Raw genomic sequence first — 24,931 nt, forward strand, 5'->3', positions numbered from 1 at the left:
ACAAGCTGGGTTCAGAGCTGATCCCACACTGCAGGGAGTCCACTCTGAGCTTTGGTTTCCTCCTCTGCCAAAATGCTGGCTGAGTGACCCTCCTCCTTGCCCGTGGCAGGAGGTGGAGAGGGTGTCTCCCAGGAGTCTGCTTGCATTCTTCGTGGTGTAACGCCCTAGTCTGGGCGTGTTTGTGTGTTTGCCCCAGACACAAACCCACAAAAGTGTCCAGGGAGCCAGATCCTTGGCCAGCCTGGACAGCAGTGGACGGCCAGGAAGCAGCAGCCAAGGAGCTGAGCTGGTCAGACACTTCAATGACTGAACCCACACAGTCTTAGACCAAAAGTCCAGGGGCACATCAGTGGTTTTCAAACCTCACAAATACGGAAGGAGCCAGAACATTTCTTCTAGACGTTGGTCCTTCAAAGCCCATCATTCTTGATTGACAGCGCTTTGGAGCAACTAAAGCCTCAGGAAGAGAAGGCCAGCCTTCCTGGTGGGCCCTCCCAATCAGCACCTATGCCAAGGAGAGAAACGTACAGCCAAGGAATGTGGCCGGAACACAGGGAAGTGTCAGCGCGGCACGAAGGCACACAGATCAGATCAGATCAGTCGTGTCCGACTCTTTGCCCCACCCCCAACCACTCAACTCCCATCCTGAGGGAAATTCACACCCTGCCTGTCCTGGGCCCTTTGGGAGAGAGAACTGGCAATGGTGCCCAGACCCCACCATCACTGGGACTCTCAAGGGAGCTTTCCAAAAATGCAGATGCCCAGGCTCCCCTCTCGACCAGCTGAACCAGAATCTCTGCAGTGGAGGTGAGAAGTCCTCATTTATTACATCCCTGGATTCAGAAGGTCGTTAGGTTCCAAAACCAGAACTGAGTCTCTGTTTGCTTTTCCCAGCATTGGGGAGGAGGAGGGAGGGAGGGAGGGAGAGAGTTTTTTACAGTGGAAGAATTTTCTATCAATCGTGACGGTCCGTCTCTAAACAGTTCCAAATCAGCCGCTTCACCCAGGAATCCAAGGGACACACGGGGAAACACACACAGGCCCCCTGGGCCCAAGATCACGTGCTCAGCCAGTTGCCAGGAACCCAGCCCCAGGGCCTGTCACAATCTCAAAGGGCCATCGGTCCCCCAGGTTCAGCCCCGCTGGCTCGTGGCCAGCGGTCTGGCGGCCGAGGTGGCGTCCACGGCTGGTCACAGGTGGCGGGCTGCCTCCCAGACAATCTGCAGGGCCATGGAGGCGCAGGGGAGCTGGGCCAGGGTGTAGGCCAGGGAGCGGGTGGGCGCCCGCAGTTTCCCCAGGTATGCCACGGTGTGTACCATACGGCCCAGGAAGAAGACCAGGAAGTGCATCCGGGCGACGAAGGGGTTCGGTCCGAGGAAAGAGTAGACAAAGCCCAGGAACAGGAAGGGGTAGATGGTCTCCATGTCATTCCGGTGGGCTCTGAGAAGGCAAAGGGGTGCAGTCAGCCAGGTGTAAGCTTTGAGAATGTCCTGGGTGCTGGGACCCTCTGCCCTCAAAGGCCCTGCGCCTCCGGGGATCATCTCTGGCATACCAGACTGACGTCCATCGAGGCCGGGCAAGGAGGTAACCCAGAGGCAGAGGGGGCCGTGACTCCAAGCTGGTGCCTGTGAACAGCTCAGGAAGCGAAGCCCTGTTAATGGCCTGGGAGCCACGAAGGGCTGCCGCTTGGGTTCTGCTACCAAGCCCCAGGGCCCGCCAGGACCCAGCACCTGCCATGGTCTCCCCCATCCTCCCCTCTGGCCTTGGACACCAGCAAGGAAAAGTGGGGCTCAGTGGGGTTGCGTGAAAGCTGGGGCAGGGCCTAGGTCTGCCTCCAGCCCCTGATCATTTTTTTTTTTTTCAATTTTGGCTGTACCACGTGGCTTATGGGATCTCAGTTCCCTGACCAGGAATTGAACCCAGGACACAGTGGTGAAAGTGCTGAATCCTAACCCCTAGACTACCAGGGAACTCCCCAGCCCATGCTGGGTACCTCCCCAAGGCAGGGCTTTTCTGAGGCCGATTCCTTCTGAATGCAGGTTCCTGGACCCTCCCCAGTAGGACGGGCTAAGAGCACACGTCTGACATCCACGCCTGGCTCTGTCTTCTTCTGCCCCTAAGTCTAAGCAAACCCTTCCTCCTCTCAGGGATTCAGGAATAACAGTAACAACTTCCACTCACGGAGCCAGCCAATCGCTGGGCAGTAGTGATGCTGTTTCCTCTGTGCTACCCTGCTTCTTTCTTTCTTTAAAATGATCAAGTGTGTGTATATGTGCGGTGATGGGAGTGAGCGTGGGGGTGGCTGTGTATCACCCGGCCAAAAAAATGACCAACAAAGAAAACTCATCCACTTCTGCTAAGAGTTGGTTTACATTTTCCATGACTCCTGCTAATGGGCAGCTTCCTCTGCGGAGGGAGGTCGAGTCCCATAAATTAGAGACTGAGCAAGAGACCGAAGTCAGAGATGGCATGTTGGAGGCCAGATAAACAGGAACACAGTGCCCGAGCCATGACCTCCCCTGAGGAAAGGCCACATGTGTGAGGCATGGAGATGCTGCTGGAAGCGAAGCCCCTTCTTCAAGCCTTTCAGCGGGAAGGTTTCACCAAGGTTGCACCAGCAAGCCAGGCCCAGCCCAACAGCCCCTAAGTGGGAACCTGCTGTGGTCCTGCTCTTTCATCCCACTCTTGCAAGGAGAGTCTCAGCCAAGGGCTATGGTATGTGGATGCTCGGAATTGGGCAGGGTGGGGAAAAGCAGCACTCTGCAACCCAGGGCTACAGGGGTCTCTGCACCCACTAGTGGTGGGTGTGGTCAGGGAAAGAGACATTTTGGTAAAGCCTGAAAAATGAGGGGCCATCTGTGCAGGAATGAACTCTCCAGGGAGAAGGATGGGCATGTGCAAAGGCCCTGAGGTGGGAATGGTCAGAGTGTGTTCAAGGCTTAGTAAGTGAGCATTCCACACGTGTCTGGAATGCGGTCATAAGAGGGAGTGAGGCAGGATCAAGATAAGTGGGGGAGAAAGCCCTCAGGAAGCAGGGTAAAGGGTCTGGAATTCAATCTGGATGTACAAAAGCTCCCATAAACCCATCAGGGCCTGGATCTTTCTTAGGTCAAACTTGGGACACAGCAGTTGGAGTCTCTGTCCCCATATCCTGGACCAAACAAGAGTCTTCCTTCTCCTTATCTCACAGAGCCCGACCTTGGAATCCAGCCCCAGGGAGCACAAGTCTATAGCAGGGCCAGTCTCACCAGCTGGGGGAAATACTGCTGGATGCCCAGGTGAAAGAAGCCGGCTGGGTCTTGGCTTCAGGGACAAAGTGGGAGGGAAACTGAGGATGGGGGCCACTCCAGTTCCTTAATCAATCGAGCAAGTCCCTTATGTTATCTGGGAAGAGGCAGCAACTGTGGCTCTAAAATCATCCCATGCTATGGAGAAAGAGCTGTGTAACAGCAACCTCCCTACACACACCTCGGAGAACCTATTTCATGTGAAGTCTGTATGTCCCAGAATATGGTCTGCCTCCCACAGGTGACTCACGAAATGGTGCCAGCCGGGAGTATTTTTGTCATCCTGGACGTTTCTGGGAAAGTTTCAGGAAAAGCATAACTAGCATGTGATACCCATTCATTCAGACACTTCTCCTTAAAAGAGGTATTTACACTTTAAGAGTGAGTCACTTCTCAGAAAGCTGTTGAGAGGATCCTTGGCCAAACCCCAAGCACAGGTGAGAAAACAAAATCAGGGGACACAGGGTGGGGAGGAGGCATAAGGATGGGAGGAGCGGCCCCACCTCTTGGCCCCCGCATTCGGGACTAGAGGATTCAGGGGGTCACCTTTGAGGGAGCAGAGGCGTCTGGGAGCTGATAAAGCCCCTCAGCTCTGACCTTCAGCCCCTGGGGTCCCCAGTCTCCCATCCTCCTCCCTCTGGTACAATGAATACCACAGCAGGGCCCTGGCAAAGCCACAAGTGGTAAGGATGGAGGAGACGTGGGGAAATCAGCTGGATGAGGCAAGGTAACTCACGCCCTCCTCCCACCTCAGGATCTGAGCAGAGAGACATGGAGAGAGTCACGTACCAGACAGATGCTTGGGCAAAAACGTGTCACTCCAATAACAACCACTTTTTTTAAGGTGAAGGTCGCTCAAAGCAGTTTCCTGCTTTGGACTTGCATGGCCTCCTGCAGCATCAGGCCGGCCCCTTCCCCTCACCAGACATCGCAACACTAGCTGTACTTTACTGCATCAGGTGACAGGGGTGGGGAGAGGGCCCTATCCCCCTCTCCGCCCTGCCCCGCCCCTCCTGGGCAGGGACGGCAGCTGGCAGCCAGCCAGCCAGCTCTCTCCTTTTATGTCAGGCCCGCTCTCTATCCACACAGATGATTTCTTAGAAGTCAGGTTTGATACAAGGTAAAGACTGCTTAGTTTTAAAGGCAGGTATAAAATAGAGTTAAACTGCATTCTTGCAAGGAGGGCAGAGCCCATATCTGACAGCCTGGGCTCAATGGCAGCTTAGCCATCATGAGCGATGTGGCCTTGGCAGACCAGCTTCCTCCTCTATAGCTACTACAGTGGGGTGCCATGCCCTCCTCCAGGGGATCTTCCCAACCCAGGGATCCAACCCAGGTCTCCCACACTGCAGGTGGATTCTTACCATCTGAGCCACCAGGGAAGCCCAAGAGTACTGGAGTGGGTAGCCTGTCCCTTCTCCAGGGGATCTTCCTGACCCAGGGATCCAACCCAGGTCTCCCACACTGCAGGTGGATTCTTTACCATCTGAGCCACCAGGGAAGCCCAAGAATACTGGAGTGGGTAGCCTGTCCCTTCTCCAGGGGATCTTCCTGACCCAGGGATCGAACCCAGGTCTCCTGCATTGCAGGCAGCTTCTCTACTATCTGAGCCACCAGGGAAGCTCAAGAATACTGGAGTGGGTAGCCTATCCCTTCTCCAGGGGATCTTCCTGACTCAGGGATCGAACCCAGGTCTCCTGCATTGCAGGCAGCTTCTCTACTATCTGAGCCACCAGGGAAGCTCAAGAATACTGGAGTGGGTAGCCTATCCCTTCTCCAGGGGATCTTCCTGACTCAGGGATCGAACCCAGGTCTCCTGCATTGCAGGCAGCTTCTCTACTATCTGAGCCACCAGGGAAGCTCAAGAATACTGGAGTGGGTAGCCTATCCCTTCTGTAGGGGGAGCTTCCCAACCCAGGAAACAAACTGGACTCTCCTGCATTGCTGGTGGATTCTTTACCAGCTCAGCTACCAGGAAAACTGGAGAAACTTAATAGGGAATCACTAAAAGGATGAGCCTGGGTTTCAAAACTTTCCTTGAAATCTGTTTTCCGACTTCCCCCAGAGTGGGGTTCACTTTTGGGCTCCAGCCTACACTCACCCACAAGGCAGATCTGTGCTCTAAGAACCAGGGCCTAAGTGTTTTCCTGTTTGTGTAGAAGGTGGCCCTGGCTGCACTAAAACCCTGGTCTAATATTTAACCCACATTTGCTTCCAGGGCATCTCCCATCACGTTCCAGCCAGTTCTCCAGTAGCAGATGGCAGGATGTGTGGTTCTCTGTACCCTTGAGGTTTCATGATGCTTTGTGAAGTCAGGAGGAGGAGCCCTGGGGGCCCAGGAGCCCCTGAGTCTGGCATAGTAAGTCTCAGTAAATACCAGTCCATGGAAGGTCCCCAATAAACACTCACAGAATTATAAAAAGCATTATTAGATAAGAGGTGCTCAAAAAGTGCTGAACTGACTTTCAGCCATTTGAGCATTCGAAAAGTAGACGATAGGGGCTTCTCTGGTGGCTCAAGTGGTAAAGAATCCACCCGCAATGCGAGAGACACGAGTTTGTTCCCTGGGCCAGGAAGATCCCCTGGAGAAGGAAATGGCAACCTACTCCAGTATTCTTGCCTGGGAAATCCAATGGACAGAGGAGCCTGGTGGGCTACAGTCAGACATGACTTAGTGACTAAACAACAACTGTAGATAAATTAAATTGTGTGTGTGTTGGGGGGCGGGTAGGGGGTTGGCGGTGTCTTGGCACCAGGCAGGTGTGTGGTCTCTCCCTGGCATGGTTACAGCCAGTAGAAATAAAGCACTCCAGAACCTGTGTAAATACTCCTGTGCCACAAGTAAGCTTGGCTACGCAGAACTCTTACACCCTGGGAGAAGACAAACACTCCTCTGGGTGGATGTTCTGAGCTGGCTCGGGGTATACACAGTCTTGGCAGCCTGCTGTCCCTGCTACTAATCACTCCCTCCCCCATAACCAGGTGGCGTGAGGGTCACATATGGATTATCGTGATGGGTCAGGCTTTTGTTCACCGAAGTACAACTAGTGCTTAGCACAGTACGTAATACTTAGGAAGTGAAGTGAAAGTCTCTCAGTCGTGTCTAACTCATTGTGACCCCATGGACTATACAGCCCATGGAATTCTCCAGGCCAGAATACTGGAGTGGGTAGCCTTTCCCTTCTCCAGGGGGTCTTCCCAACCCAGAGCTCCAACTCAGGTCTCCCAAATTGTGGGCAGATTCTGTACCAGCTGAGCTACCAGGGAAGCCCCTGACGCTTAGGAAGTGCTCATTAAATGTGGAATGAACAAACAGATGGACGGACAGATGGATGGAACTCATATGAAGGACTGTATCTATAGTTATGTTGTTGTTGTCACTAAGTTGTATCCAACTCTTTTATCCAACTCTTCTGTGACCCAGCGGACTGCAGCCCCTCCAGGGTCCTCAGTCCATGGGATTTTCCAGGCAAGAATACTGGAGTGGGTTGCCATTTCCTTCTCCAGGGGATCTTCCCAGCCCAGGGACTGAACTCATGTCTCCTGCATTGCAGGTGGATTCTTTACCACTGAGCCACCAGGGAAGCCCGTAGTTACATTAGAAAGGGTGAAATAGCAATGAATCTCACTTTCTATATTATGCATTTCTGTAACTTAAAAAAAACCGCAAGTACACGTGTCATTTTCAATGGCCAAGAAAAGTGTAAGGAAAAACCCCACTGACTTTCTTTCAGTAAAAGAATCTCTACTATTTTTACTGCTTTGTCCCACCCATTTCTGCCTGTGACTCATGGCAACGTGATAAGAACCATGTGAGGGTTTGTCTCCGTCTCCCTCCTGTCTAAGCTGCCCATCGTTCCCATCCCCATTCCACTCCACTGACAATCCCCATCCCTGGGGAGGGCCTCCTCCTGGTTCTCCAGCCTGTTGGTGTAAAACAGCAGAGGAAACTGCCAAAATACCCACTGAGACCAGCGATGTGAAATTAACACCTGATGGAATTTTACACAGCCCCTTTCTTTTCTTGGCCGCACCATGAGGCTGGTGGGATCTCAGCTCCCCGACCAGGAATTGAACCCAGCCCACAGCAGTGAAACCACTAAGTCCTAACCATTAGACCACCAGGGAACTCCCTACACAGCTCTTTTTTAAGAATCACTTTTTGAGTAGTATCTACTGACATGGAAAGTGTTCATGAAGTAACGTTATCTGAAAAAACGCAGAACCCCAAATTAGGTGTACAGTGCATACCTTATGCTATGGAAAATACTTAGACAGATGGCAAAGAGGAGATAGAAGAACATGTCAACAATGACTGGAATCGTGAGTGGTTTTCCCCCTTATCCTCTACACGTTTTCACTATTCCCAAACTACAATGAATAGTTCTGATCTCTGTAAGAAAAAACTGTTTTGGATTGACTGGGGAAAGCTAAGCCTACGAAAAGATGTTCATCTTCACTAGGAAATGCAGAGTAAAGGGGCTTCCCTGGTGGTCCTGTGGTTAGCCACAACTAGAGAAAGCCCACGAGCAGCAACAAAGACCCAGCGCAGCCAAAAAAGAAAGGCAGGGAGAAAAAAACGCAACGTAAAAGTGAAAGGGGACGTGCATTTTCACCCATCACGTTGACAGGGATCCAGCCAAAGATGGATCCACTGAGTTGGCAGCAGCATAGAGACACATGTCACACACCAGTGGTGGGAGTGGATTTAGGTACCATTAGACAGTATTTCTTACCATTTGATTGCATCCTGCAGGTCTGTTCACATGTACACACGAAGGCAAAGGAAAGAAGTTTGGATGCGCTCTGTTCATAACAGAGAAAGACTTAGCCTAAATGCCATCAGAGGGGAAGAGGTTGGATCAACTACAGACCATCCATTCAACAGAGAAATGGCATAAATACTATGGCACCGATGTAATGAACGAAGCCCCTATATAGGCTGATATGAAACAATTTCTGTTGTTACATTAAAAAAAACCCACCGTATAAATAAATGGGTAAAGGGTGACCCTTTGGGGATACAGAGGAAAAAGCACAGCATGTGTGTTGTAAATGCAGGAGAAGTTTCTCCAAGAAGATGCATAAGACACCAGTAACACCATGAGTCCCTGGAGAGCAGATTCTTCAGGTCAGAGCTTACACACAGACTGAATGAATTCGCACTGAATAACCTTTTCTAACTCTGCCATCCTGAGCCATGAGGACGTACTACAATACTTTCCCTAACTTTTCTTTTCTTAACTAATACTTAACTAGAAATGAAATCAATGAATAAATGAAGACTGTTTAAGAGGATTCAGAAGGCAGAAGATCTTGGCCCCTGGGTATCCTCCAAGCGCCCCATGTTCAGAAGAGGGTCTGAAAGGGCAGGCTGTGATCTCGCCAAGTGCCAAGGGTACTTGCCTGAGGCAGCGTTCCACATCTGGGTCGTTCCGGCAATACTGGAGGCCTCCATGTCTCTGAGCGTCCTCGGGGTTGGCAAAAGCCTGGAATACATCAGCTGAGAATTACTGTTCATGAGATGGACGGCCCAGTGGACTAGGTCTGTGGCGATGCAGTCACATACATGTCCATTCAGCAGTGTCCGTGAGCTCCTACTGTGTGCTGAGCGCTGGCGACTCATCATGAACAAGGCTGCTATGAACTAAATGCTCATGTCGCTGCAGATTTCCTGTGTTAAAACCTAACTCCTGGTGTGATGGTGTTGGGAGGTGAGGCCTTTGGGAGGTGATGAGTTCACGAGGGTGGAGCTCTCTTGAATGAGATCAACATTCATAAAAGAGACTCCAGAGAGCTCCCTTAGCCCTTTGCGGTGTGAGGACACAGCGAAAAGACCACCATCTATGAATCAGGAAGTGGGCCCTCACCAGACACTGAACCTGCCGGTGCCCTGACCTTGGACTTTCCAGTCTCTAAAACTGTGAGAAATAAACTTTTGTTGTTGCTAGGCCACCCAGTCTCTGGTATTTTTTTATATAGCAGCGTGAAAAGAGTGAGAAAAAGGCTCCCTCATCCCTGTTCTTGGGAAGCTCACAGTGTAATGAGGGATTTGCCAATGAACCAGAAAAGATCAGGTGGTCAGAGTAAGGAAAAAGAAGACAGGGTTAGCTTTGAGAATGTTCATGGGAGATCTGGCCAAGTTTGGGAATCAGAGAAGGCTTCTCTGAGGCAGTGACAGTAAAGCTGAGACTTGAAGGATGCAGCAACATTAACCAGAAAATGGGAGGTTATAGAAACAGCATTCAAGGCATCAGGAACAGCATGTGCAAAGGCCCTGGGGTCAGAAGAACAACATGTGTGAAGGATAAAAAACCAGCATGGCTGGAGCAGTGACAAGCAAGGGACAGAGTTCCGAGATCAAGTTGTAGGGGTCCTAGTGGCATCCTAAGAATTTAGACTTTGAACTGACAGCAGTGAAAGAGACTCCACAGGCCCCATTGAGAAACCCAGCCCCACGGGAACCAACTGCAGGTATCTGAACTTCCCTGGGTCTCAGCTTCCTCGTCTGTGAACTCCAGATCACACTGAGATCACCTACCACACGAACAGCAAGGAAGGTAAGTGGAGATGCCATGGCACGATGCCTGGCACCAGGAGGGAGCTTGAGGAATTGTCACTGCAAAGCAGGGACCTGAAGTTACACTCAGGTCGTTGAAGTCCACGCCTATCGCTCCTGCTGCACCGTTGCCTGCGCGCATGCAGCCAGCCCGCCCCACCAGCCCCTCAGCAGACTTGAATCTCTGCAGCGTGCCTTCTGCATCGCTCATCCAGTGACGGGCCCTGCTGCTTCCAGTATCTGTCCCCACCATGTTAGTCACTCAGTCGTGTCCAACACTTTGCAGCTCCACGGACAGCAGCCCACCAGGCTCCTCTGTCCATGGGATTTCCCAGGCAAGAATACTGGAGTGGGTTGCCATTCCCTTCTCCAGGGGATCTTCGTGACCCAGGGATCAAACCCAGGTCTCCTGCATTGCCAGCAGATTCTTTACCATCTGAGCCAGCAGGGGAGCCCCTAGTTTGTCCCCAAGTGCTTGCTTTTTTTCTCCCCATCCTGTCCGATGGGTCTGGCCCTCTTCACCCTGGAGATGAATGCAGTGTCTGTCATGATCAAGAGCCCCCCCAACAGGAATTCCTCTTTGCTGGCCCTTAAGTCACAGAATCACTGATTCTTATGGCCCTGCATGCAGTCTGTGGGCCTGTGACACCTTTCACGGGGTCTTGGCATTCAGTGGGCACCTGTCCTAGGTGCCCACAGTCCACGAGGCTGCTCACCCCTGAAGACAGCATGGATACACGTTGGCCAGGCCAGGAGCCATGGCAGTGCAGGCATTGGAAGCAGAAGCACTGCCTCCAGCAGGGACCGGGGAGCAGGGTGGGCAGGCCTTGGGATGTACTGCCCTCCAGGAGACCTAGGTCCGGTCATGTTAATTCCAGTTGTTAATAAGTAATGAAGACTAACAATGGTGGGGGCATTTGCTCAGTGCCAGGTGCTGAACTCTCCTGGTACTGCGTGACTACCCTGAAGTTTACAAATGAGGAAATCAAGCTCTCAGACTTGCCCACGGTCCCCAGGCTAATGGGTGGAGGAGCCAGAGCATCCCCGAGTCACCTCCCCACGGGGTAGTTCCCCCAGCTCCTCCCTGGCTACCTGAACGCAGGGAGCAGGAATGAGAGGGAAATTCACAGGGTTGGGAGAACCTGGGGACAGCCCAGAATGGAGGTTTCCTTCTGCCACACCCTACTGACCCGACAGAAAGGCACCCCAACAGGTTTGACTCTTCCTTCCCTAATCCACGTGAAAAGAAAGCTCTGGGTGCAGCATGGCCCTGGGATAATGCCATCCCCCCATGGCAGGGTGTGGGCTCCGGAGCTGGGCACCTGGATCCAAACCCTGCCATCACAGGCAACGTCATCTGTCAGAGCCCACGTTTCTGGTGTGGGTCAGAAGTTGAATACGGCCCCCTCCTCCCCACCACGATGGGGATTAACGCTCACTCCAAGAAGGACCCAGTTAGTCTGTGAGAAAGACTCCGTGAGGCTTTTCCGGCGTATGGGGTGGGTACAGGGCAGGGAGAGGTCAGGATGACCAGTGTGTCTCTCTCTGCTCCAGGAGTTTCTTCACCTGGGAAGCTGACCTGCCTTGTGTCTCGTCTGTACCTCTTGAGACTCGGGGCTGAGCAAGACCACCCCCTCTCCACCGTCCACCTTCAGGACGATGTCCGATCCAGCCTCGACTTGCCTTTGAGCTGGGCAAAGGGGCAGGGCCCGGGACATCTCCTCTCTGAAATATCTGGTGGATAATCAACTATCCCTCGCGGCGCTCAGGATGGCTGGCGAACTTGGCCGGAAGGTTTCCGCGGGCTCTGGCCTCCCGCCCAGTGGCTCCTCGAGCCCCGCCTCACCCCACACCCGCTCAGATCTTGGCGTCAATCTTTATTGTTGTTTTGGCTCCGGGACTCAGATCGGTGGGGGAAATTCCTCTCGAACTCCGGGGGACCCTGGCCCGAGATCCGCCGTGCGAAGGCTGCGGTGGGTTTGGGAGCGACCTCGCCGGGGGCCAGTCGGGAATTTCCACTGAAAGGTTTCTCGGGGCTCCTGTTGGGTCGGTTTCCATCCCACCCATATATCAGCTCTCTGGTGCGGGAAACCGCCGGGTCAGAGGGAGGCTGAGCCCCCCTGCAAACTCAAGTGGGACTTGGGAATCTGGCTGTGCGGAGAACTTACCTGGGACACAGCAAGCGGGTAAAACGCTCTTAAAACACCAGGCCGATGCTCGCTTAGGCGGCGCCAATACTGAGACGGGCGCGCTACCAAGGTGAGCACGGCCCCTGCGCAAGGAGAACGTGCAAATTCGAATGAAAACAAAACAACCAGGGGACCAGGACGTGCGGGCCACAGAGGAGCCATCCCACAGGGCTGGGAGGGGCAGGTCGTTCCCAGCCCGCTCCCGCACACTCCGGGGGCCGGGTCCCCTACTCCAGCCTTCCCGGCGGCTGCGGGAGACGTGAGCGCACGCACGCAGGACTGGGGGTCCCCGAGAGCTGCACCTACCTTCTTCCGCAGCCTCACTTGGCCGGTGATGACGGCCACCACGTACATTTTGATGACCAGCAGCGCGCTGCAGAGCAGGAAGGCGGGGAGCACCTGGCCGTTCATCAGCTCCAGGCCGGAGGGCGGCATCTCGGTGGCGGCGGCGGCGGCGGCGGCGGCGGCTAGGGAAAGAGAGCTCGGGCGCGTGTGTCTCCTGGAGCAAGGAGGGGAGGGGAGAGGAGAGCGCAGGGAGGCTTGTCTGTACTCTGCACCCGCCCACTCCCAGCCAAAGGCTCTCGGGTTTTGGAAGAAGCAGTCACCGTGGGGGGTTTGTGGGTGAGGGGTGTCCCTACTGGGCCTTTAGCCCCGCCCCACCCCTCCAGGGCAAATCCTTAAACGCTTTCTAGTCTGTTTCCTCGATCTAGGAATTGGAGGGTTGCGTGGCCCTTCCTGCCTGCCAGGGGGTGCAACAAAGCCAGGAGCGTGCCCTGACCTCCACGGGGTGGTAGATTCACTAACCCGGGCTTCCCTGAGGGTCACGGCAGGGAGTGGGCTTGAGATCCGAACTCTCTGCTCCCACGTTCAGCCTGGACACTTGAACCACAGCCTAAGGACACTAATATGACTTTGTTGAATAGTGTGCCCCTCCCCACCTCTCCCCACTCCCAATGATGTCCAATCTCCATCCTCAGAGCGGGTGTGTATGTTAGAGAACATGGCCAAGGGGCTTTGCAGGGAGTAAGATAAGGTCCTAAAATGGGGAGATTTTCCTGGATTCTCCGTGAATCCAGTTGAATCAGAAGAGTCCTCCTGTGCTTCCCTGGTGGCTCAGTGGTAAAGAATCCACCTGCCAATGCAAGAGACACGGGTTGGATCCCTCATTCAGGAAGATCCCACATGCTGTGGAGCAACTAAGCCCATGCCCCACAACTACTGAGCCTGTGCTCCAGAGCCTGTGCTCCCCAAGAAGAGAAGCCCACACACTGCAACTAGAGAGGAGCCCCAGCTCGAGAAAAGCCTGCTCAACAGTGAAGACTCAGCACAGCCAAAAATGAAAATAAATCAATAAAAAGAAGTGTCCTCCTAAAAGAGAGGCCATAGAATTAGGGGAGAAAGCTGTGAAGACAGAAGCAGAGGTCAGAGGAGAGAAGATACTCCACTGCTAGCCTCAAAGGTGAAGGGAAGACGAGCCAGAGAACGCAGCCTCTAGGAGCTGGACAAGACTGGGAGAAAAAGTCTCCCCCGGAGCTTCTAGAAGGAACCAGTCTTGTGGATACCGTAACTGTAGCCTACCGAGATTGATTTTGGGCCTTTGGCCTCCAGACTGTGAGATAACACATGTGTGTTGTTTTATGCCACTAAATTTCAGGTAATTTATCACAGGAGCCATAGGAAACTAGCGTACTCTTCTACTGTCTTTTAGTATCATTTTAGTTTTCCAGGAAATTCCCAGGCAAACGGTTTGATTGTTCATTACAGGAACTTCTCAAAAGATCCGTCAGCTCTTCAGTGATGATCAACAGATTGTGAGCCCTTTGAATTTCTTGCTTCAAAATCCTCACCCAGCTGTGTCCTCCCCTCCCCATAGCTCCCTCCCCAGGTGTGCGGTGGGACCTTGGCAAAGGCAGTGATCTTGTCACTGTAGTTTTACCAATGTGGCTTGCTTTGCTAGGGGGCTTCTCGATGACTCAGCAGGTGAAGAATCTGCCTGCAGTGCAGGAGACACAGCAGACTTGGGTTTGATCCCTGGATCGGGAAGATCCCTGGAGGAGGAAATGGCAACACACTCCAATATTCTTGCCTGAAAAATACCATGGACAGAAGAGCCCTGCGGGCTACATAGTCCATTGCATCACAAAGAGTTGGACATGCCTAAGCACCAGCATGAGACCCTGGGGAAGTGCGGAAGATGGAAAAGTTAGTTTCTGGCGCCCATTCTGACCTTGGACCTGCCCGGAAAGACAGCAGTGTCAGTCTGGTTACCCTAAAACTGGGTTCCCCCTTGGTGGGTGTTGAGTCAAAAGACATACCGAGCCAAAGATCAGGAGAAGGAAGGATTTATTTCTTGCAGCAAGTAAGAAGAACACTGGGTATCTTTCTGCAATCAGTGTCTCCCCAGCAGCACAACTGGGGAAGTTTTAAGCTGAGGGTATATGCGTATTCATAGAGTGACTTGAGCAGAGGACAATTCATCAGAGAATCATGGCAAAGGTTGACAGAGTCCAAGCTTTGAAAGTGAAAGTGAAGTTGCTCAGCCGTGTCCGACTCTTTGCGACCCCATGGACTGTAGCCTACCAGGCTCCTCCATCCATGGGATTTTCCAGGCAAGAATACTGGAGTGGGTTGCCATTTCCTTCTCCAGGAGATCTTCCCGACCCAGAGTTTGAACCCAGGTCTTGAGCATTGTAGGCAGACACTTTACTGTCTGAGCCACCAGGGAAGTCCAAGCTTTCAGTTCAGTTCAGTTCAGTCGCTCAGTCGTGTCCAACTCTTTGTGACCCCATGAATTGCAGCACGCCAGGCCTCCCTGTCCATCACCAACTCCTGGAGTTTACCCAAACTCATATCCATTGAGTCGGTGATGCCATCCAGCCATCTCATCCTCTGTCATCCCCTTCTCCTCTGCCCCCAATCCCTCCCAGCATCAGAGTCTTTTCCAATGAGTCAACTCTTCACTTGAGGTGGCCAAAGTATTGGAGTTTCAGCTTCAGTATCAGTCCTTTCAATGAACACCCAGGACTGATCTCCTGTAGAATGGACTGGTTGGATCTCCTTGCAGTCCAAGGGACTCTCAAGAGTCTTCTCCAACACTACAGTTCAAAAGCATCAATTCTTCGGCGCTCAGCTTTCTTCACAGTCCAACTCTCACATGCATACATGACCACTGGAAAAACCATAGCCTTGACTAGACGGACCTTTGTTGGCAAAGTAATGTCTCTGCTTTTCAATATGCTATCTAGGTTGGTCATAACTTTCCTTCCAAGGAGTAAGCATCTTTTAATTTCATGGCTGCAGTCACCAGCTGCAGTGATTTTGGAGCCCCAAAAAATAAAGCCTGACACTGTTTCCATTGTTTCCCCATCTATTTCCCATGAAGTGGTGGGACCGGATGCCGTGATCTTAGTTTTCTGAATATTGAGCTTTAAACCAACTTTTTCACTCTCCTCTTTCACCTTCATCAAGAGGCTTTTTAGTTCCTCTTCACTTTCTGCCATAAGGGTGGTGTCATCTGCATATCTGAGGTTATTGATATTTCTCCTGGCAATCTTGATTCCAGCTTGTGCTTCTTCCAGCCCAGCGTTTCTCATGATGTACTCTGCATATATGTTAAATAAGCAGGGTGAAAATATACAGCCTTGACGTACTCCTTTTCCTATTTGGAACCAGTCTGTTGTTCCATGTCCAGTTCTAACTGTTGCTTCCTGACCTGCATATAGGTTTCTCAAGAGACAGGTCAGGTGGTCTGGTATTCCCATCTCTTGAAGAATTTTCCACAGTTTGTTGTGATCCACACAGTCAAAGCCTTTGGCATAGTCAAGAAAGCAGAAATAGATGTTTTCCTGGAACTCTCTTGCTTTTTCAATGATTCAGCGGATGTTGGCAATTTGATCTCTGGTTCCTCTGTTTTTTCTAAAACCAGCTTGAACATCTAGAAGTTCACGGTTCATGTATTGCTGAAGACTGGCTTGGAGCATTACTTTACTAGCATGTGAGATGAGTGCAATTGTGCGGTTGTTTGAGCATTCTTTGGCATTGCCTTTCTTTGGGATTGGAATGAAAACTGACCTTTTCCAGTCCTGTGGCCACTGCTGAGTTTTCCAAATGTGCTGGCATATTGAGTGCAGCACTTTCACACCATCATCTTTCAGGATTTGAAATAGCTCAACTGGAATTCCATCACCTCCACTAGCTTTGTTCACAGTGATGTTTTCTAAGGCCAACTTCACTTCACATTCCAGGATGTCTGGCTCCAGGTGAGTGATCACACCACCGTGATTATCTGGGTAGTTGATTAAAATTCCAAGGCTCAGAAAATGTTATTATCATTCCCCAGGTTTTGGTTGATCTGGGAGCCAAGCATGTAAGGAGGCTTTAAATTCAGAAAAATGCCTAGGAAGGTGCTTCAGGCTAATTTTTATCATGGAAACTTTACATGGGAGTTTTTACAACTCCTCCTGCCTGATAGCAGTTTGTTCTTTGGTTCCCTTAATCTCATTATTACTGGGACCCGTTCAAGGACTAGCACTGTGGCCAGGCTTAGATCACAAAATGGCTTAGGTCAAAATGGCTTCTCTTGTGTCCAAAAAACCATATACGGTTCTTTTCTTCTGGGGACCCCCTACCCTATCTTACAGCCTAGCCTGTACTCCAAAGCAGCAGAGACCAAGGAAAGACTTGAGCAGAGGGCAAAGACGCTGGCCGTGGACTCTGAAGCCAGATTCAGCTGGCCTCGAATCCCAGAGCCAGCCCTCAGTGACAGCTGTGTAGCTTTGGGCAGGCAGCTGCCCTCTCTGAACACATTTATTCAACTGTAAAATTCAGCCAACAGTCAGTCACTCCCCACAGTAGTTGTGGGAACAAAGAGGAGTTATGTCTGATTATTAAGCACCTGGTACATAATTGACCCTCCATCAGTTGGAGCCTCTGAGCCTTGGTTTCCTCATCAAGATGGGGATAATGATGGCTAGCCAGCAAGGTTCAGAGTCAAACACGACTGAAGTGACTTAGCAGCAGCAGCAGCAGCTAGCAAGGTTGCTGGGAGGGAGACGCTTGGAAAATGCCCACTCTTGCTGCAGGGAACAGTGGGTTGGAGGGGTCGGGGAGGGGAGGGGAGGGGCTGGCTTCTTGTCCATTTATATGTGCCAAGCCTCCCTTTATCTGGACAAAAGATGTGTTTGACACCCATGTCACTGGAGCATGGGGCTGCCGGACAGATTGTCCTAGCCTCATGAGATAAATGATAGAACGCAATCAAGGACCATCACAGAAAGCAATGGATGTCCTGAAACGTGTTTTATCTCTGACAGGAGACTGGGAGGAACTGTGCTAACTTGCTCCTTGTTGATGTTTTGTCTGAGAACAGAGGCTGCCCACCTCTCTTGCCATCAATTCAGGGAAACCACTGGAGGGGGCTGTCTCCCTCGTCCAAAAGCTCTGTTATAGGGCAGGGGTCTTTCTCTGCACCACCCCTGAACTGTGGGCTGGAGACAGCCAAGGGGGGACCCTCATGTTCATCCCTCCTTGGGCCAAGGGGCCTGCTTGGTCTTCTAAAATAGCTAGGTAGAAACCTCATCAGCAGAGGCAGGGAAAACCAGGGTGGACAAAGATTACCTACTGTTACCTGTAGCCGAAAATAAGAGGGACTTTGTGGGGGAGGCCCTTCTGACCCACGTGTGTGACTTCACGGTAGGAATCTTTTCCTCATCGTCTGCTGACATGAACCAGCTAAGCCAGGGCCCAGTAAGGACAACAAACCCTTCTCTGATCTTCTTTCAAGAATTTCCCTAAAGCCTCCCTCAGCCGGCGGAGCTGCCTGCTGTTGTTTTTGGTGGTGTTAATTTTCTCTGAGCTCCAGTTACATTCTTTGCCTATAAAATGGGATCCGTGCCCCTCCCCCCTCCACTCCTTGCAGGGGGCGTGGTGGGGGGGGCGGTGCTGGGCGGAGAGCAGGAGGTGAGAGTGTGCACCATGGGCCTGGCCCCAAGGCCCCCAAAATACAGGGGTGAATGCACAAAAATGAGGGCAAGAGAAGGCCCTGAGCCACCCCGGGAAGAGGCCTGCCACCTGGGCTTTGTAAATGTTTGGTCTTGTCCGGGTAGTAGTTCCACAGGTGACTATATACCTAAAAATTCACCACGGTATAGTCAAAATGTGTTACATTGCTGTTTAAAAAGAAAAAAGAAAAAGCTACAAACGTTTCCCCGTCCCAAGTCTAGAGCCCTGAGCAGAGAGCAGCTGCTGTGTGCCAGCCTTCTTCCAGCTCACTCTCCTCGGCATTTCCCGAGGATCAGAGACCAAGTTCTTCCCGCTGTTTCAATTGTCTGTGACTTCAGAAGAGGCTTAGAGAGACGAGGAAGTGGCCCCACCTCAGTTCCTGACCTCGGTCATTATTACTGGGGTTTTCTCCAGCCAGGGATGGGGAAACGCAGTGATTAAAAAAAAAAAAAAAATTAGACTGTCTCAGCATCATGCCTTCTCAGAGAAGCAATGTTTGCGAAATGTGGTATGTGGTCAACGGGAGAAGCAAACCTGGATGAGTGAATGCTTTCAGATGGCTCTGCAGCCCCTCCTGGGGCAGAGGCCACCAGGTGGGAACCTTGAGCTCCCCTTGAGATGAGCAATTCAAGGAAGGGCTCTTGCTTTTCATCTGCCAGCTCACCTCTCCTATCTGCCTTCCTCTAGGAAATCACAACCTTCCTTTCATCTCCTTGCACCCCATGGGGTAGCCATGTGACCCAGACCAGCCAATCACAATGTTTTTAGCATTTGGGCACTGAGATTGGTTCAAGCAGAGCCAATCAGAAACGTTCCCTGGGAGTTTATATTCCCACACTGATAAAGAAATCCCTCTAGGCCCCAGGTTTGAGGTTGGGGTGGGGCAGCTGTGGTAGTGGTGGCCTGATGCTTCGTGCAGCCGTTCACTCTCCCACTGTCCCTGCATGGTGCAGGCTGTTATTCTCAAGGAAACAAAGAGGCTCCAATCTCTGACTCATCCAGCCTAGGAGTCTAGGCGTTTCCTTTTTAGCTTCAATAAAACATCACTCAAATCACATCCCTCCTCTGCTCCAAACTCTGCAGTGGTGCCCATCTCACTCAGAATAAACGCCAAAGTTTGAACAACGGCACATGGCCCTAGCCCATCTGGTCCCCATCTGGTTTTCTATGAACTCCCTTCTTACTCCTTCCTCTCCTCATTCATTCAGTTCGGTCACACTGCCCTCCTTGCTGGTCCTCAAATATAGGCCTGACACTGTCCTTTCTCTGATCCCTCTGCCTGGAATTCTCTCCTCCCAGGCATCCATTGCATTGACAACTCACCTTCAAGTCTTTGCTCAAGTCTCACCTTCCCAATCCCTTTCAATCAGTTTTGAAGCCTGTCTCCACCCCCAGCTTTCCTGATGCCATTTCCCTATCTCCACTTTTTCTTTTCTTAACACATATCACTCAAAGACAGATCAGATAACTTATTTAGTATCCTTACCCAGCAATTCATTCCAGTATTCTTGCCTGGGAAATCCCCTGGACAGAGGAGCCTGGCAAGCTACAGTCCATGGGGTCACCAAAGTGTCAGACACCACTTAGTGACTAAAATGCTCTAATACCTGGCTTTCTTGGGGAGGGGTATCTCTTTTGTTTACTAATGAACCACCAGCATCAGCCCCACGCCTGACATGTAGACACCACTGTTAACCTGTTGAACGGAATTGAACTGAAGTAAGGCAATGGCACCCCACTCCAGTACTCTTGCCTGGGAACTCTCATGGACAGAGGAGCCTGGTAGGCTGCAGTCCATGGGGTCCCAAAGAGTCGGACCCGACTGAGCAACTTCACTTTCACTTTTCATTTTCATGCATTAGAGAAGGAAATGGCGACCCACTCCAGTGTTCTTGCCTGGAGAATCCCAGGGATGGCGGAGCCTGGTGGGCTGCCATCTATGGGGTCCCACAGAGTTGGACACAACAGAAGCAACTTAGCACGCATGCATGCAAGCTAATTTGATTTGGATATCTTTATAAATATATCAGAATATGAATCTAGTCCAAAATAAGTAAAGGCCCAGAGTTTAGTTCTGCATTCCAACTCCCATCTGCTTACTTCTTGGAATTCCCCTGCAGCGAGCCTGGCTGTCTCTCCTGCCTGCCAAGCAAAGAGTCCAGGAAGAGGACTGGGTGTCTCTGAGTGGGACTGGCTGCCAGGCAGGTTGGGACCAGAACAAGATTGCCCCAGGACACCTATCTTTGATAACTATTCAGTTAGGGCTGGAAAAGAAAATGTGACTTCAAATTTGGATAGTTGGCATGCTGACAACACAAACACTCATCCAGCAGTGTAGAAATATAGAAGCTGACCTTTATTGACAAGGATAAATGGTTAAGCTCGGAAGCCACCCATCAGTGAACCAGGCTGATCTGGGGCTTCTATGACAAACCTAGACAGAATATTAAAAAAGCAGAGACATCACATTGCCAACAAAGGTCCATATAGTCAAAGCTGTGTGGATCACAGTAAACTGTGGAAAATTCTGAAAGAGATGGGAATACCAGACCACCTGACCTGCCTCTTGAGAAATTTGTTTGTTTGTTTGTTTGTTTTTTGAGAAATTTGTATGCAAGTCAGGAAACAACAGTTAGAACTGGACATGGAAAAACAGACTGGTTCCAAATAGGAAAAGGAGTACGTCAAGGCTGTATATTGTCACCCTGCTTATTTAACTTAAATGCAGAGTACATCACGAGAAATGCTGGGCTGGAAGAAACACAAGCTGGAATCAAGATTGCCGGGAGACCCAGGAGCATGCTGAACCTTGGCTTCCTGGGGCCTTGTTTTTGGAAGAACCTGAAGCTAGAATCGAGTTAAATTCGAACTTGAAATTAAAATTGAAAGCACACACACACACACACAAAAAAAAAGATTGCCGGGAGAAATATCAATAACCTCAGATATGCAGATGGCATCACCCTTATGGAAGAAAGGGAAGAGGAATTAAAAAGCCTCTTGATGAAGGTGAAAGAGGAGAGTGAAAAAGTTGGCTTAAAACTCAACATTCAGAAAACGAAGATCATGGCATCTGGTCCCATCACTTCATGGGAAATAGATGGGGAAACAGTGTCAGACTTTATTTTTTTGGGCTCCAAAATCACTGCAGATGGTGATTGCAGCCGTGAAATTAAAAGATGCTTACTCCTTGGAAGAAAAGTTATGACCAACCTAGATCAGATCAGATCAGTCACTCAGTCGTGTCTGACTCTTTGCGACCCCATGAATCTCAGCACGCCAGGCCTCCCTGTCCATCACCAACTCCCGGAGTTCACTCAGACTCACGTCCACCGAGTCAGTGATGCCATCCAGCCATCTCATCCTCTGTCGTCCCCTTCTCCGACGTTACTTTGCCAACAAAGGTCCGTCTAGTCAAGGCTATGGTTTTTCCAGTGGTCATGTATGGATGTGAGAGTTGGACTGTGAAGAAAGCTGAGCACTGAAGAATTGATGCCTTTGAACTGTGGTGTTGGAGAAGACTCTTGAGAGTTCCTTGGACTGCAAGGAGATCCAACCAGTCCATTCTGAAGGAGATCAGCCCTGGGATTTCTTTGGAAGGAATGATGCTAAAGCTGAAACTCCAGTACTTTGGCCACCTCATGCAAAGAGTTGACTCATTGGAAAAGACCCTGATGCTGGGAGGGATTGGGGGCAGGAGGAGAAGGGGACGACAGAGGATGAGATGGCTGGATGGCATCACTGACTCGATGGACGTGAGTCTGAGTGAACTCCGGGAGTTGGTGAAGGACAGGGAGGCCTGGCGTGCTGCAATTCATGGGGTCGCAAAGAGTCGGACATGACTGAGCGACTGAACTGAACTGAACTGAACTGATGGTTTTTCCAGTAGTCATGTACAGATGTGAGAGTTGGACCATTAAGAAGGCTGAGTGCCAAAGAATTGATGCTTTCCAACTGTGGTGCTGGAAAAGACTCTTGAGAGTCCCTTGGACGGCAAAGAGATCGTACCCGTCAATCCTAAAGGAAATCAACCCTGAATATTCACTGGAAGAACTGATGCCGAAGTTGAAGCTCCAGTACTTTAGCCATCTGATGCAAAGAGCTAACTCATTGGAAAAGACCCTGATGCTGGGAAAGATTGAAGGCAGGAGGAGGAGGAGCAAACAGAGGATGAGATGGTTGGATGGCAACACTGACTCAGTGGACATGAGTTTTAGCAAACTCCAGGACATAGTGGAGGACAGAGAAGCCCGGCATCCTGCAGTCCATGGAGTCGCAAAGAGTTGGACAGGACTTAGCTATTGAACGACAACAGTTGGCGCTACTGATAAAGAACCCACCTTCCAATGCAAGAGATGAGAGAGATCCCCTGGAGGGGGGCACGGCAACCCACTCCAGTATTCTTGCCTGAAGAAGCCCATGGACAGAGGAGCCTGGTGGGCTACGGTCCACAGGGTCATAAAGACTCATACATGACTGAAGTAATTTAGCATGCGTGCATGCCAAGCTCTCTGTCTAGGCTCCTGAGTCCAGCCTGACCCTGAAACCCATTCTTGAGATAACCTTCAGGGATGATGCCATCCCACTAAGGACCAGAGTCAGATGGGATGATGGCCCCAGGGTCACTGCAGCATTGCCCTCACACCCGACACAGGGCTAATCACAGACGTCATGATATTCAACCTTCCTGAGAAGAGATGACTGTTAGACCCACTTTTGAGATGCGGGGCTCAGATGGAAGCTGTACTTGCCCCGGGTCCTACAGCTGGGCTTTGGTCCAGGAGGACATTCTTTTAATTGATTTACTTATTTATGGCTGCATTGGGTCTTCGTTGCTTTGCACGGGCTTTCTCTAGTTGCGGTGAGCAGGGGCCGCTCTTCGTTGCTGTGTGTGGGCTTCTCGTCGCTGTGGCTTCTCTCGTTGTGGAGCACAGGCTCTAGGCATGCAGACTTCAGTAGCTTCAGCCTGTGGGCTCAGAAGTTGTGGCCCATGCGTTTAGCTGCTGCACGGCATGTGGCATCTTCCCGGACCAGGGATTGAACCCGTGTCCCCTGCATTGACAGGTGGAGTGTCATCTACTGCCCCACCAGGGAGGTCCAAGGTGGACATTCTTGTCACAGAGTCCGTGCTGTTCTACCAGGCCCACAGGAGCTGGTACGTGGCAGGCACTCAAGAGGCAGCAACCTTTACTGTGTAATTTTAAATTATTTTTGGCCCCACCATGTGGCCTGAGGATTCTTAGTTCTCTAACCAGGGATTGAACCCTCACCCTTTACCATAGAAGCATGGAGTCTTAACCACTGGACCACTAGGGAAGCCCTCTTTTATTAATCAATTTTTTTAACTTTTAAATAATTTAATGTGTAATATAAGGTCCTTTCCACTGTCTCCAAGCTTCTCCACATCAGGAAACTCTTCCTAATGAGAAATAGCAGGATTGCTCAGATGTAAAGCCCAGTGACTATCCAGAAAAGACTGGATAGTCACGCAATGGGATATTATTCAGCCATTAAAGGGAATGGCATACTGGCAGACTACAGTTCGGATGAACCTGAAAAACATCAAGATGAGAGAAAGGAGCCAGACACAGAAATCCACCTACTGTATGATTCTCTGGCTAGGTGTCAACTACAAATTGGCACTTACCAAGAGCATTGCCAATGACTGAACCACAAAGGCATTTGCCATCTGCCTCTATGGAAATTGAACCCCATGCTGCTATAGGTGTTGACCTTCAACAGTCCCTGAGGGAGTTCAGGGTGGAGCGAGGCACTCCGTGCTCCAGGGAATTTGGTGGGACAGATCTTTAGATAGTTGGATGTTTTTAGGAACAGATTTTATGATCTCAATCCTTGCATCTCCTCATATCCTAGAGAAGCACTGAATCCCTTCATGGTGACATCAGATCCTCATGACTAACAAAAACCTTTTGTAAAATGAGTGCTTCATGGCACTGAACTCCCCCTTCACCAAACCCTTCAGTTCAGTTTAGTTCAGTCGCTCAGTCGTGTCCAACTCTGCAACCCCACAGACTGGAGCACTGCAGGCCTCCCTGTCTATCACCACTCTCGGAGTTTACTCAAACTCATGTCCGTTGAGTCAGTGATGCCATCCAACCATCTCATCCTCTATTGTTCCCTCCTCCTCCCACTTTCAATCCTTCCCAGCATCAGAGTCTTTTCAAATGAGTCAGCTCTTTGCATCAGGTGGCCAAAGTATTGGAGTTTCAGCTTCAACATCAGTCCTTCCAATGAATATTCAGGACTTATTACCTTTTGGATGGACTGGTTGGATGTCCTTGCAGTCCAAGGGACTCTCAAGAGTCTTCTCCAACACAGTTCAAAAACATCAATTCTTCGGTGCTCAGCTTTCTTTATAGTCCAACTCTCACATCCATACATGACTACTGGAAAAACCATAGCCTTGACTAGATGGACATTTGTTGGCAAAGTACTGTCTCTGCTTTTTAATATGCTGCCTAGATTGGTCATAACTTTTCTTCCAAGGAGTAAGCGTCTTTTAATATCATGGCTGCAGCCACCATCTGCAGTGATTTTGGAGTCCAAAAAAATAAAGTCTGTCACTGTTTCCACTGTTTCCCCATCTATTTGCCATGAAGTGATGGGACCAGATGCCACGTTCTTAGTTTTCTGAATGTTGACTTTTAAGCCAACTTTTTCACTCTTTCACTTTTATCAAGAGGCTCTTTAGTTCTTCGATTTCTGCCACAAGCGTGGTATCATTTGCATATCTGAGGTTATTAATATTTTTCCTGGCCATCTTGATACCAGCTTGTGCTTCATCCAGCCCAGCGTTTCTCATGATGTAGTCTGCATAGAAGTTAAATAAGCAGGGTGACAGTATACAGCCTTAATGTACTCCTTTTCCTATTTGG

The 24,931-nt window shown here is 50.7% G+C and overlaps 1 protein-coding gene across 1 annotated transcript; it reads right to left on the minus strand.

Annotated features, from left to right (window-relative positions):
* Positions 1–802: 802 nt before the first annotated feature.
* On the minus strand, positions 803–12,594 carry PTGES (prostaglandin E synthase). The gene is made up of 3 exons (XM_019971001.2): positions 12,342–12,594; positions 8,694–8,776; positions 803–1,440 (listed from the first exon to the last, which is right to left on the minus strand). The coding sequence occupies exons 1-3, from the start codon at positions 12,468–12,470 to the stop codon at positions 1,191–1,193; spliced, it is 462 nt and encodes a 153-aa protein (XP_019826560.1). The 5' UTR covers positions 12,471–12,594; the 3' UTR covers positions 803–1,190.
* Positions 12,595–24,931: the final 12,337 nt, after the last annotated feature.

This window comes from Bos indicus, chromosome 11, assembly GCF_029378745.1.
Source record: "Bos indicus isolate NIAB-ARS_2022 breed Sahiwal x Tharparkar chromosome 11, NIAB-ARS_B.indTharparkar_mat_pri_1.0, whole genome shotgun sequence".
NCBI lineage: Eukaryota > Metazoa > Chordata > Mammalia > Artiodactyla > Bovidae > Bos > Bos indicus.